Source organism: Coenobita brevimanus, chromosome 8 (genome assembly GCF_032717465.1).
Source record: "Coenobita brevimanus isolate Jiangsu-jjx chromosome 8, ASM3271746v2, whole genome shotgun sequence".
NCBI lineage: Eukaryota > Metazoa > Arthropoda > Malacostraca > Decapoda > Coenobitidae > Coenobita > Coenobita brevimanus.
Window position 1 is genome coordinate 19202652 of NC_136961.1, and position 14918 is coordinate 19217569.

General features: G+C 39.4%; 1 protein-coding gene across 1 annotated transcript in view; it reads left to right on the forward strand.

Moving 5' to 3' along the window:
- Positions 1 to 14918, forward strand: part of LOC145406841 (glutamate receptor 2-like) — a 77907-nt gene that overhangs the window by 43249 nt on the left and 19740 nt on the right. Inside the window, exon 6 of the mRNA XM_080277952.1 lies at positions 567 to 784. Coding sequence (XP_080134078.1) covers positions 567 to 784 — 218 coding nt within the window. The remainder of the gene's footprint in view (positions 1 to 566; positions 785 to 14918) is intronic.

Below are 14918 nucleotides of genomic sequence, written 5' to 3' on the forward strand. Positions count from 1 at the left end.
TGGATCCGGATTAGCATCCTTTTTAATGACAATGGCAATGGCACTGGCTGAAGTATGCTCTTTCTGAGTACTTTCTATTTATTTATTTGAATATACACATTATTTACACCGTAGTAGCATTTCATTTAATGGTCATTGTAAGGGACCGTTAACCAACCAAATGAGGTAGTTCCTAGATTTCAAAACCACTAAGAACCATCAACCCTTCATTTTGTGATTAATTCCTCTCCTTTTAACGAAGACAATTATATCTAAGAGGAACACATTTACTGCACTCATGCAGGACACCTCTTAATGGAGGAAGAACATCAGCACCATATTTCATGCAGCTTACCTACCAGCCATCAATTCTGGAAACATTCAGATACTTTCTTGTAACTAAGGGTTTAAAAATCCATAGTAAAAAGATCCTTTTGCGGCGTTTTAGCTGACCACCACCGATTAAGACCCTGACTACGAGGTGAATTTTGCACATTTGGGAGTTTGACAAGTCATGTGTCCACAAGGTCGTTAACTTCCTTAATCTGTCTAACCTAACCAGATCTTTTCAATGCCGCTTTTTCAAGGCTCGGAATGGCTGCCTGTAAGTGGGGGTGGTCGTGTGCTGGTGGCCACGTGGCTGATGGCGTCGCTGGTGTTCATGTCATCCTATAGTGGCATCCTGACAGCCATGGTAACTGTGCCTCGCGTCACCATCCCCATAGACTCACTACAAGACCTCGTGGCGCAGTCAGACTTATTATGGAGGCTCGAGGCGGGATCTATGATGTACTCTTTCTTTGAGGTAAGAAAGCCACAGTCACATTGCTCTCGCTGTCATTTTGCTCCATGGAGCTGTGAATTGCAGAGTTTGCAACTTAAAAGAATAATCAGAAATCATGTGATGTCATTTGGCGTGCTGCATCTCTGTGTCACTAACTAGACTTGATTATACAGTAGTTACCAGTCGAGAGTGTGGCGGAACCAAAGTAAAGACACCAGAAACTCTTCAAGAAAAGAAAACATCACCCTGGATTTTCTAATCTGTGCAAATTTTGCTTCAATAAGAATAAACCACAAGGCTAGTGTGTTTAGTTCCCAGAGTGTCAACATAAAACATACAAGTTTTTATGATTCACAGTCGTAGTCAAAACTTTCTTCACATGAGTGGGTTCTGGCTTTATGAAGTGAGGCACCAACCCTACCGAATATTACTGGTAAGTAGGGTAAGATCTAACTAATACATATTTAGAAGAGACCGTAGATCACTGATTCTCAACCTTTTTTCAGTGATGGCACCCTGAACTCACGCAGTCTTTTCTTTGGCACCCTTTTTCGCACCGACTCTTTACCCCACATGAATTTGCCATTACCAATACAGCAGAGTGCCTGTTCAACGAATTACCGATGTTGGAAACAAAACGTAGGCTACATGTCCAAATAAGCAACATAAAGCTCACCAGAAGAATGAGTAAGTTAATACAAACTAAAATAACAATGACAGAGATTATGATCATTGATAATTAGAAATAGACTAAAATGACAAGATTACAAATGATGATCATTGATAATTAAATAAGTCTGAGATTAACTAAGAAATCAGATGTTAAAAAATATAAGAACAGGCATGGTGATCATTGATAATAAGCAAAACAATCAGACTAACCTGAATTTAGGTAACTTTTATTAGTGAGATGCTTGATGTGACTGACAAATCCTTTTGGTGTTTGGTTGAATAGTGGACAAACATACTTGCACTTCTTCTCCAAAAGTTTGTAATCTTTCCCTCTTGTTAGTTTTGATGTTTGTTAGCACAGAGAATCCAGTCTCACAAAGTTAAGATGTGGAAAACTGCATGAGAATTTTCGGAACTTCTTTTGCAACTTGATAATCATTCTTAACTTGAATCCAAAATTCCTCAAGAAGCAGGTGCATATGCATTAATTTTAGATTACGATCATTACCGGTACGTATTTCCACTAATTGCTCTTCTTGTGCGAGAGTGAGTTGAGACTGGGCTGATGTTGTTGCAGTAAATGGGTTTCTAATCCAATCATAGTTTTCAGTGCATATGAGGGAAATATTTCCCCCCAGAGCAGTTGCGCTCTCTATTTTTATCATAGTTATCCCTGGTTAAAGGCAAAGGCAAAATTGAGACCGTTGCTAATTGTTCAAGCGGTTTTAATAACCCAGAAATTGCGTTCTCTTTAATAATTCTTGTTATTGATAAATTAAATGCTACTGCATTTAACCCCCGTGGACAACTATACTTTGTAAATACATGTAATTATGTGGTATTTTCCACTGACCTAAACTGCGTCTGCACGTTAGGTGACGTGGCAAGCAGGGAAAGATTCTCCTGTTAAGGCAGATGTGGAATTAAGATATTTACACAGTTAAAGGGAATATTTGGTCTAACTTTAGTTTAAGTAAAACTAAGATTAATTTGTTAGATTTACCCTGTACATATAATTATGTAATTTAACTGTATTTAGTACTGTAAATAAATAAGAGTTGGCAACCCACAATTCGATGAAGAGTTGGGGCTTGCCGCGTTCACTCACTCTGCTCCCAGACCTTGTGGAGTTCACACTCTGCTCCAAGCTCTCGTGGAGTTAGCACGGTTGTATATACACACCATAAGGACGCTTGCTTGCTCAAGCAACTTCACCAAGCAGCCTCATCGTCATCGGTTAACGATCACTCCCTCTTCACTAGCTAAGTAACCTTTACGAATTGGCCAATTCAAGGGGGGATTAGCTATAAGATAGAAGATAGTATTGTAGGTGAGTTAAGTTTAATTTACGTTTCACCTAACTCTATGAGACTTGTTTGATTTACTTAGACAACTTTAGGGAAGAGTAACGACCTACGAGTTGTGTACCGAGAAAATTCTTGCATAGTGGTGTCCCGGCAGGGATACCGAATTGGATACATTAAACATTTCTCACATTTTGGTGCCCAGAAAGAGGGCCCCGATTTGTTTAACAGAACTAGTAAACATTTTTCACATTTTTGGTGCCCCGACCGAGTAAGGATAACCGATGTGTGCCGAAGCGCTGAATGTGTTTAAAGTTGCTTTTGTGGGGCACAGTTTACTACCACGTTCTGTTGAAGTGGAAGACGTGGACGTACGTGTCTATAGAGCTCCGCGAGGAAAGGCAAGCTTTTTCTCTGAAGATGAAAGGCTGAATGCCGTACTAGACTGGGAGCATGACCGTACGGTCCTGTTCCTTGGAGGAAATGATATCCATGAGGACGTGGAGGTCAATGAAGTTGTGGAGAATATTTTAGCAGTGGTAGGAGCCATAGAGGGCTCTTGTAAATCCTCAGTAGCCATAACCCTCCTAGAGCCAAGGAACCTGCCATATGGCTCTCCAGTTTGTTATGGAACATATAAAATAATTAGCTGAGCTGTAATGAATATTACGAAAATGGGAGAGGGGATAATTTACACAATGACTTAATCCTTACCCTCTTCAAAATATAAAATAATCAAATTATTACTAAGCTGAGGTAAATTTGTGGTTGGAATTCATAATTAAATTATTAAATTAGAACTCCGTCAACATGTCTGTTTCTTTATTGCAAAGATCTTCTAGCAGTAAGGCAGGATGGGTAACTAGAGCCATAAATGATCGTAACCAGTCGTTAGACCAAATACCTCTGTCCAAGGAGAGAATAAATAGTCTCCTAAATATCCTGAAAGATCGATGGAATAAGTACGAAGAGAGTTACTTAACTTTAGAAGCGGCTATAGTAAAGGCTGAGAATAAGGAACTCCTAGAGTCAGAAACTACGAAGTTTGAAAACAAATTAGAAGAATACTTTACTGTAGTAAAGACACTAGAGTCAGAATTAGCTGACACTGCCGCGGAAACACAAGTTGTGGCACAGCAGAGTAGAGCTGTGTTACCACAAATAACACTTCCGAAATTTGATGGGGAGCAGAACTGGAAATCCTTCTGGGACCAGTTCAAATATTTGGTACACGATAGAACAGATCTCCCTAAAGTCACCAAATTTACGTATTTGTTAGGACAGGTCAAGGGAACACCATATCAACTGATAAAAGAATTACCAGTAGAAGAAAATAATTATGAGGTGGCTTTGACCATCCTTAGACAAAATTACGAAGACAGGGAACAAGTTATAAATCAATTATTAAGGGCTCTAATAGAATTACCCACGCCTAGGCACGATTTTGATTCCTTGCAAAAATTTAGAATTGCACTAAGTTGTAATTTAAAGGCCTTAGGTACTTACGAAGATATCAAGACATCAGATTGGGTGCTTTCAAGAATTGTGTCCTTAAAGCTACCACCGAAAACCAAGGATGCTTTGTATGGTAGGTACCAGAAGGGTAATTTCTCCTGTGAAGAGACTGAGGAAGGCTTGATGCAACTCTGTAAACATTTGCAAGGAATATTAAACATTACTGAGGTCAAACAGAAGACTGAAGTAAAGAAAAAGCCCATTAACCAACTGACTGGGAAGGTTAAGTCAGAGAAGACTAAGCATGTGCCTAAAGAAGAGATAGGTACTTTCCTTAGCTCCACAAAGGCCGAGGATAAAGTATTAAAGATAAGGAATAGACATGCTGAGGATATTAAGGAAATAAAACCTTCCATGGTAAAAGACAGGAAAGTTTGTGTCTTTTGTGGTGAGCAACATTCCAGTGTATTTTGTCAACAGTACCCTGATTATGCTTCTAGAGTATGGAAGCTTCAGGAACTGGGGTGTTGTAATATCTGTATGAACTCCGAACATGCTGCCGCGGACTGTAAGACTAAATTAAATCTTTGCTTTAAATGCAAAAAAGATCATCATCATAGTGCTTTATGCCCTAGGATGAAAATTGAGGTTCCTAAACCTGCAAGCGTCAATATGACAATTGCAAAAGGGAATGCTCCATTTGTAATGCCAGCTGCAGTACCAATGGCAGATGTGAAAGTATTGGTTGAGAATAGAAACCAATTAGTATGTACCCTGTTTGATACGGGTGCTCAGAAAACTTTCATTTCTGCAGACATTGTGAAGAAATTAAAGTTACCAGTTATCGGCAAGGTAAATCTAGCCATTACAGGATTCTTAACAACTAAGAAAGCTCAGTCTTTTGATTTAGTTAGACCTGTAATACAATTAGGCAGATATAAGTGCCGTATAACAGCAGCTGTGCTTAATACTATGGAGACAAGTATTTACATAAAAGGATTGAAGGAAACCTCTGATCATCTACAAAGCTCAGGGATAAAGTTGGCTAAACAGAATGTGGAATCAGATACTGTGGGCCCCATAAAAATGATAATTGGTTCTGATTATTGTGGAAGATTCCTACATAGGACTTTCAAAAGGAATAAGGTACATTTGTTCATGAGTCCAGGAGGTAACCTTATTATGGGTCAGTTGCCTTTTCCAAAACAAGATAAAGGAGAGGCCAAACTAGTAGACTCAGTCTTTGTTACCCCCACACAGTCATTGATGGTAGCTAGAATAGGTGCAGAATTAGAACCTACTCAGATAAATGACTTGTTGGATGAAAATATTGAACCTGTACACAAACTGTGGGACCTAGACAGTGTAGGCATACACTCTGAGGAACCAACCCTTGAAGATAAAATAACTTTGGATTTGTATAACCAGTCTGTAGAATTTAAGGATGGACAGTACTGGGTAGGATTACCATGGAAATTAAACCATTCGGAGTTACCAACAAGTTACCAAGCAGCTAAAGCTCAGTTAAATTCTCTTCTAAAAAGTTTGAGAGATAAACCAGAACATCTAACCCTATATGATAATATTATAAAGGATCAATTAAAGAATAAATTTAGAGGAGAGGTAGAATTCCCTGTTAACCACAAAGAAGGACACTACTTACCACATCATGCTGTAAGCAAGGATTCAGTAACTACTCCCATAAGGATAGTATTCAACTGTAGTAGTAAAGTGTCCAAGGGATCAGTTAGCTTGAACGATTGCCTATACTCTGGACCTACACTAACAGAGAAGTTAGGGAATGTGTTACTAAGATCTAGAGAGAAACCTTATGCTTACACAGCAGACATTAGTAAGGCTTTTCTCAGAATAGGACTGAGAGATGATAGGAAATTTACAAAATTCCTCTGGCCTCAGGATCCTCAAAAAGAGGATAGTCCATTGAAAACTTACTGTTTCCGATCGGTGCTCTTTGGCTCTTGTGCTAGTCCTTTCCTACTTTGCAACACTCTAAAGCATCATTTTGAAAATGCCAAATGTCCAGAAATAGGGCAAGCTTTTTATATGGATAATTTGCAAGGTGTTGCTGATACAGAATAGGAAGCCTTGAAGGCTTATGAAGTAGCCAATTCCGAATGTGGGAAGGCAAATTTGCCGTTACAGAGCTGGAATACCAATTCACCGCTTTTGAGGAATAAAATACAAGAGGACTATCCAGATTCTGACATTCCCAAAATTCAAAATGTGTTAGGTCTTAACTGGGATACAACAGCTGATGTAATAAGTTTGAAACCAGTTAAGTTCTCTGATGTCACTCTCACCAAGAGGTCCTTGTTAAGTCAGGTTTCCAAGCTATTTGACCCATTGGGATTTGTCAGTCCTATAGTTATTAGGGGCAAATGTTTAGTACAGGAGGCTTGGCGAGAAAAGTTAGACTGGGACACTGAATTAGGTGAGACATATGTGGAACAATGGGAACAGATTAGAAAGGAGTTTGAAACTACATCAAGCATATGTATTACCAGGAAAATAAACAGTAATGAGAAGTCGCACTTACACATATTTTGTGATGCTTCTCAAAGGGCCTATGGAGCAGTAGCTTATTGCGCAACAGGAGAGGATAGTAAGATTATAATGTCCAAAGCCAGAGTGCCAGGGGGTTAATTCATCCTCTTCATGCCCACAGTGGGGGCGGAGGGACGTTGGTTACAAGATTGTGACAACGTGAGTTAACTTTTACCTGGTCGTGGTGTTGTGGTATGCTGCCTGGCTCTCACCTGAGAGTCCCGGGTTCGATTCCCGGCATATTGGTAATTTCTCTGATGAGGAATTGGCTTCCATAGAAGTAGGAATTAAATTGGCCAAGTACATAACCACAACTCTTGATACTAAGTTTGAGGATATTTACATATGGACTGACAGTGAGATTTGTCTTTACTGGATAGGGAAGACAGTAAAATTCCTTTCGTCCGTAATAGAGTTAAGACTATTAAAGAGCTGTCTTCCAAATTTAAATTCATGCATGTCCTCCAAACAAAATCCAGCTGATCTGCTCTCGAGAGGTTCGACCGTAAGGAGACTGATCAAAGATAACTAATGGATTAAAGGTCCTAAATGGTTACTCACTAAGGATTGGCCTGAACAGAAACAGTACAGTATTGCTGAGATTAGTGCAGTGAACTTAGATCCTGTAGTACCTGAGCCAGAAGTAATTGACATCTGCCGATTTTCATCGATAAGACAACTTCTAAATACTACTAAATTGTTTGTTGAATTTTTGAATAAGAAGGTGGGGTTTCAGAAATTAGATCCCCTAGAATACTGGCTGAAAAGGGTACAAAGAAATTCTTACGGGGAAATATATAAACTTTTAGGCCAAGTCACTGGAAAAGGGAATAAGCCGATGAAGAATTTAGGCTTGTTCTTAGACGAAAAGGTCTGATAAAATGTCGTGGCCGATTGGTAAAGGCTGACTTGCCCATCCAAACCAAACATCCCATTTTATTACCCAAGAGTGGATGCTTTGTACAACTTAAAATAAAGGAAGCCCATGATTCCACTCTCCATGGAGGTGTACCGCAGACCTTAGCCCAAATTCGGGAAAGGTACTGGAACCCTAAGGGTAGACAGGTTATTAAAAAATATCTCAAAAACTGCATAACTTGTAGGAGGTATGAGCAGCGACCTTATATCTACCCAGGACCACCAGCCCTACCGAAGGATAGGGTGAACATTAGTCGGCCCTTCCATATAACAGGAGTGGACTACACAGGGGCTATAACTGTTACGGGTGAGGAGGAAACTCCCCATAAAGTTTACATTTGTTTATTTACTTGTGCCTACACAAGGGCAGTCAATCTAGAATTAGCGGAAGACCTAAGCTCAGAGACATTTCTCAATGTCTTTCGCAGATTTGCCGCTAGAAGGTCTTGTCCTGGCAAGTTAATAAGCGACAACGGAACTAATTTCGTTGGAGCAGCTCCCTTACTGTTGAACCTAATGAACGACCCAAAGGTTAAGTCGGCGCTGGGAATCTGTAATTGTATTTGGCAGTTCACAGCTCCAAGAGCTCCATGGCAAAATGGATTTACCGAAAGAATGATTGGTATTGTCAAGAACTGCCTGAGGAAAACATTACATAGAACTAAGATCACGAGAGAATATTTAAGAACAGTAATAACTGAAATTGAAACCAGGATTAATAATAGACCTCTGACTTATCAAGATGACACTAGCGACTCACTAGAGGCCTTAACACCGGCTCACATGTTATATGGCAGGAAGCTCCATCCGATGCCTTGTGTGTATATCCAGGAAGAAGTTGATGATCCTAACATAGAAAATAATGATTTAGGACAACATCTGCGGGAGGGATATCTGCGTCTGAAAAGGGTGCTGGATACTTGGAATAGACATTGGAGCGAAGAGTATCTTTTGAGCCTACGCGAGAGGTTTTATGGAGCTCAAGCTGCCAGCAACAAATCAGTTATTAACATAGGAGACGTGGTCTTAGTGAAGACTGAACAGCCAAGATCCCAGTGGCCATTAGCTAAAGTGATCTCCACACACCCAGATTCTGAAGGGGTGCTGAGACTCTTAAAAATAAAATGCAGAGGACATACCAGTATAAAAACAATTGATAAACTGGTACCCCTTGAGTTAGCAGCCACTCCGGATCCAGAGTATGGTGAAGATCAAACGGGTCAAGAGGCGCGACCTAGTAGGGCCGCAGCACAAGGTTCTCAAGAACTATGTAGGGAACTCTTGTCTAAGGGTCATATTACATGATACAACATATCATTTTCCGCCGGCCCCAAAACTGTGGGAAATATTTCCCCCCAGAGCAGTTGCGCTCTCTATTTTTATCATAGTTATCCCTGGTTAAAGGCAGAGGAAAAATTGAGACCGTTGTTAATTGTTCAAGCGGTTTTAATAACCCAGAAATTGCGTTCTCTTTAATAATTCTTGTTATTGATAAATTAAATGCTACTGCATTTAACCCCCATGGACAACTATACTTTGTAAATACATGTAATTATGTGGTATTTTCCACTGACCTACTCTGCGTCTGCGCGTTAGGTGACGTGGCAAGCAGGGAAAGATTCTCCTGTTAAGGCAGATGTGGAATTAAGATATTTACACAGTTAAAGGGAATATTTGGTCTAACTTTAGTTTAAGTAAAACTAAGATTAATTTGTTAGATTTACCCTGTACATATAATTATGTAATTTAATTGTATTTAGTACTGTAAATAAATAAGAGTTGGCAACCCACAATTCGATGAAGAGTTGGGGCTTGCCGCGTTCACTCACTCTGCTCCCAGACCTTGTGGAGTTCACACTCTGCTCCTAGCTCTCGTGGGGTTAGCACGGTTGTATATACACACCATAAGGACGCTTGCTTGCTCAAGCAACTTCACCAAGCAGCCTCATCGTCATCGGTTAACGATCACTCCCTCTTCACTAGCTAAGTAACCTTTACGAATTGGCCAATTTAAGGGGGGATTAGCTATAAGATAGAAGATAGTATTGTAGGTGAGTTAAGTTTAATTTACGTTTCACCTAACTCTATGAGACTTTTGATTTACTTAGACAACTTTAGGGAAGAGTAACGACCTACGAGTTGTGTACCGAGAAAATTCTTGCATAGCGGTGTCCCGGCAGGGATACCGACTTGGATACATTAAACATTTCTCACATTTTGGTGCCCAGAAAGAGGGCCCTGATTTGTTTAACAGAACTAGTAAACATTTTTCACAGCATATGTCTGGAAAATAGTAATGAAACTGATTTTCCAGGGCCTCAAGGTGTTCAGCAATAAGGGGTATGATCTTTCTTCCTTGCTGCTGCTGCAGCACGTGGGAACATGTCCAAATTATGCTCCTTTACTCTGCCTATCCACAGTAGTAATTTTTCTCTCGGAGCATATAATTATTTTGTAAGTGGAAGTCGAGATACTTTCGCTTTTACCTTGCATGGTGGAATTTACCTTGTTCAAGTGTTTAATATGTCTACCAAACAAAGCAATTTTGCAGACCAAGTGTCATCTGCCAGAAATGCACAAAATTCCTCTTGTTGCGCAAGTGAAAAAAATAATCATCACAACATTCACTTCATACACTCGTGAAAATACTGTACCTCTTGACACCCATCAAACCTCTGTGTGTAGAAGAAAATTCATGTGTTTTGCCCCAACTTCTTCGCAAAGCTTAGTGAACAGACGTGATTTAAGCGGCCTACTTTTTTTTATAGTGCACCATTTTCACAACTTTTTCTAGCACAAATTTAAAATAATTAAAAACTGTCTGACCAACCAGTGCTTCTTTTGGAGAAAACAATGTGTCGTTATGATATTACTGTTTTCTTTCTTCACCAGTGACAAATCCTTTGAGCCAATCATTGCAGGAGCACCATCTGTACAAATTCCGACACAAGACTTCTAGGCCAGACAAAAAGATTTCAAGTACTCCATGAAGTGAAAATATCATTGCCTGTTGTTGTTTCCTCAAGTTCTTTGCAACAACAACAACAACAACAACAAAACTGATCTACTATTTTAGCTTCATGAATGTAGCGAATGAATGTCAATAACCGAGCCTTCCCTCCAATATCTGTAGACACATCTACCTGAAGCGCAGACATTTCATTTTCCTTTACAGTGACACATACAGTTTCCTCAATGTCTGCTGACATATCATGAATCCTTCTGCCGATGGTACTATCTGAAACAGAAATTTTCATCACTTCTTTTTCAGTGTCAGTTCCGAACATTGTTTTTACTATGCCACTGCATGCAGGGAGAATCAATGTTTCTGCTATTGTATGAGGCTTCATAGTTTTAGCAATCAAGTTTGCAACTACTATGGGTTTCAGATTCAGTGGAACACTGGTTTTCGGCAATAACTTATTATTAACGCGCTGGATTACGATGATATTTTGCTAGGGTATGTTTCAGACCCCGGTCGACCTGGCGTCAGTATGGATTATTACCAACAGTGGAGACTTAAGGCACTTATAAGAGTAAAATAAGCATGCGAGGCGACAGAATGAGCCATCGCTCGTGCGAGGCTAGCGTGACGCATAGTTATGACGTTATGTAGACACCGCCCACCCGCATACTCCAAATATTACGGTACTAGTAAGGCAGGACTCTGTCCGAAAACGTCAGTTCATGGCCTTGGTTATAAGTCACACTGACTCGAACAGAAAATGAATCAAGATATGGAAATAATGCATTGCTTCGGAGTGAGAATGAAACGCCATAGCAACGTCAGAAATACAAGGATATGAACACACATTCGTAAAATACAACCATTGTGAATTTTTGAGTATCCATCCCCTGAGGTAATCAGCTAAACACTGACTTTTCTTGACAATTCATATTCAGGTAACCTTAGTAAACAGGTGTCTCCTTACTCTTTGCTGAACTTACACATTTATAATGTTGGAAGTGTACTTCAGTCAGGCGATATAGGGAGCTGTACACCTCAAGTGGATGGTATTTCCATATATGATGATAACATTACAATAATTCACATCCCTGCGTTTAAAATGGATAATTTCCTTATAGGCCTTTACGAAAATACCAGGCTTATTTTTCAAATATAGGCAACATTTTCCGTCTACCAAAGCAGACATCCCCCCTTTCCAATATTTCACCCAATACAGTGATGAGGGGGCGGTGTCTATATGGACAACGTCAAAGTGACGTCACGATATGAGTGAGGGGGTGGGGCATCTCCCCGTTAGCCTCGCTCCAGCAATGGGTAAAACCATGATCGAAGTAGGGAAGGTCAGCCAGACAGCGGGGAATCCCCGCCTGCATGACGTCACACGCACCCCACTGCCTTCCCAATCCTTGCTGTCCAAGCTGGCTGGCTGGCGACGACCTGGACTCGCTGAGATTCGACCACACTGCTTCATTCATAGCCTCATCTCTCCTACAGTATATTTTGTCTTTATAACCATTTACCATAACCATAATCAATCCATCAATAAATCACATTATCCTCCATCTGTAACAATCCACAGCAGAACTTAATTTAGCTTCTATCCATCAATCTATATTTTTTTGTTTTATACTTAATCGTACCTTCCCACCAAGGTGGGGTAGCGATACGACTAAGGAAAAGAAAATAACAAAATAACAAAAACCTCCACACACAAATACACATTCGATCACATTCACACTTATCTATTTAACTATATAGTGCATATATATATATATATATATATATATATATATATATATATATATATAATATATATATATATATATATATATATATATATATATATAAACGTGAGCAACGTTTATGATGGCTCTTAGACGAATAAGTGAAGAGATCAATATACTGTAGTTTCCATCATTCGTGTGAAAAAATACAACAATCATTATTGGTGTATATAATATTCATTCTCTCTCTCTCTCTCTCTCTCTCTCTCTCTCTCTCAGGGCTTGATGCTGTGGTGTCTAGATCATGGTGTCCCCATTCATTCATTCATGCACTGTCTCTGTTACCATGTTCAATTTCATTTTCTTCCTAGTCGCTGACCTGCTTGTTTATTTGCTTTTTCGATTGATATCAGCTTGTTAATGAATCTGATCTTAAAATTTATACAAAGTTTGGCAAAAAAGCACAAAATATCATCAGGTAAATTAACATCTGATTTTCTGAATGCAGACGAAAGGGTCTCTACACATTTTTTTTTTTTTCCTTCTTTAAGGGAGTTCCCATGAACAGCCATGAATATTTCACTATCCTTAGCTGAGAAAAGAAGTCGTCTGAAGATACATATAGTTCCTTAATGGCGACAGAATGCTAACTGACAAGGGCAAGGAAAGAGCACGGAATGGGACAAGCTGAACCCACTCGCCAGTGGGCTGATGTGACGTCACGCGGGCTCACGTGGCACGCTGTCTGGCTGATCATGGGTTAAACAGTTGCCTTGCATGCTTATTTTCCTCTTATATGTGCCTTAAGTCTCCACATTTGGTAATAAATCATACTGACGCCAGTTAGGTCGGGGTCTGAAACATATCTTGGAAAAATATCATCGTAATCCAAGGCATTGATAAAAAGTTATTGCCGAAGAACACTGTCCCACTGCCTCTGGAATCCATAGCAAGTAGCTGGCCTCTTGTGCTTTATTAGAAACGCTGTTTTAGAATGCATCACACTCTGTTCTTTTTGCTCTTTTACGAGACTTTCAAAGTAAGCTCGAGGCTTTATAGCAAGATGACCCATGTTTCAAAGACAAATGTCTATAATTTTCTCGATAACATGGCCTCATTAGGTAATTTATCACCACAAATAACACATATATACTAGCGTAATATTAATTTCATTGCCACACCAAGTGAATCCCAGATCTAGATAACTGTGCAAATAAGAACGATTTTTCTTTTTTTAGTCAAAGGTGATTTGCTTGTTGATGGAATCGCTTCTTCCTATTCACACGTACTTCTACTTTCATTTCCCTCTTCATTCCCACCGCTATCTCCACGTTTTCTCTTCCTGATAACGAACTTATCCATTATAAGTTTACGGACACAGAATTGTTAACAACTTGATACAGCTGCTCGTTGCGTAACTCTCACACAGGAATAAACACATCAGCTAACGAAAACCTATCACGTACTGGACTGCGTGCGACCATAAACAAAGAAAACTGTTACGCAAAAGAGATACTATTATATTCTGTTGTCCATTATCTAATTTATGGACAAGTAGACACTGCTAGTTTATCTTGAATACCTACAAATATGCAAGAGGGGATATCTTTTTGAGAAAATTATTACAGTACAATGGTTGTTTATTGCAGGCTATTGCAAAATTAGTAATATTCTACAGAACTTTTTGACGTTTAGGCTAGCAAGCTAGACGATCACTGGCCAATGCAAAATTCGTGAAAAATCGTGTGGCACCCCTAGGCACTGCCAGTGGCATCCCAGGGTGCCCCTGATTGAGAATCACCACCGTAGATGAACTAATTATCTTCACAACACAAGAGAAGAGAAATGGAGAAAATATCTTTAAGCAATGCCAAACATTCTGCTCCTCAGACTGTACCAATCAACGTATCGATATATATATATATATATATATATATATATATATATATATTTATATATATATATATATATATATATATATATGTGTGTGTGTGTGTGTGTGTGTGTGTGTGTGTGTGTGAAGTCTGTCCCTATGAAAAAGGAGGGGGATGCATATAGAGCTCTCTAGACAGCTCTTACAGGTGTGACTTTTTACGATGAATGTATATGTGTACAGTGCATTACCTACAATTGCATGAAAAGTTGCTGAATTGCAAGAAGGTTGATTTCTTAGTGTCACTCTGTAGGTCAAAATTGTAACAAAACGTTTTTTGGTGTGTCTAACGTTGCTTTTAAGACCATGGGAGCAGTGCCGGCCCGGTGAGCAACGCAGGCAGAACATTCAGAAACTCGCTTGTATATTTGAGGGCTGGGTTGAGAACATAAATTATTTCAGATTAACTAATGAATCATATATCTGGAAATATAGTCGCGGCGCATGACTCTAAGGTTGTCACGATGGTACCCTGGCAACCTGCTGTACCTATAAAAGGTGCGTCCGATTTCGTTTCATATTATACACGAATCATATTATTATACACGAATACTTTATACACGAGTATTATCATACTTGAACATATTATAGACAAATCACAGGCGTATCATATTAT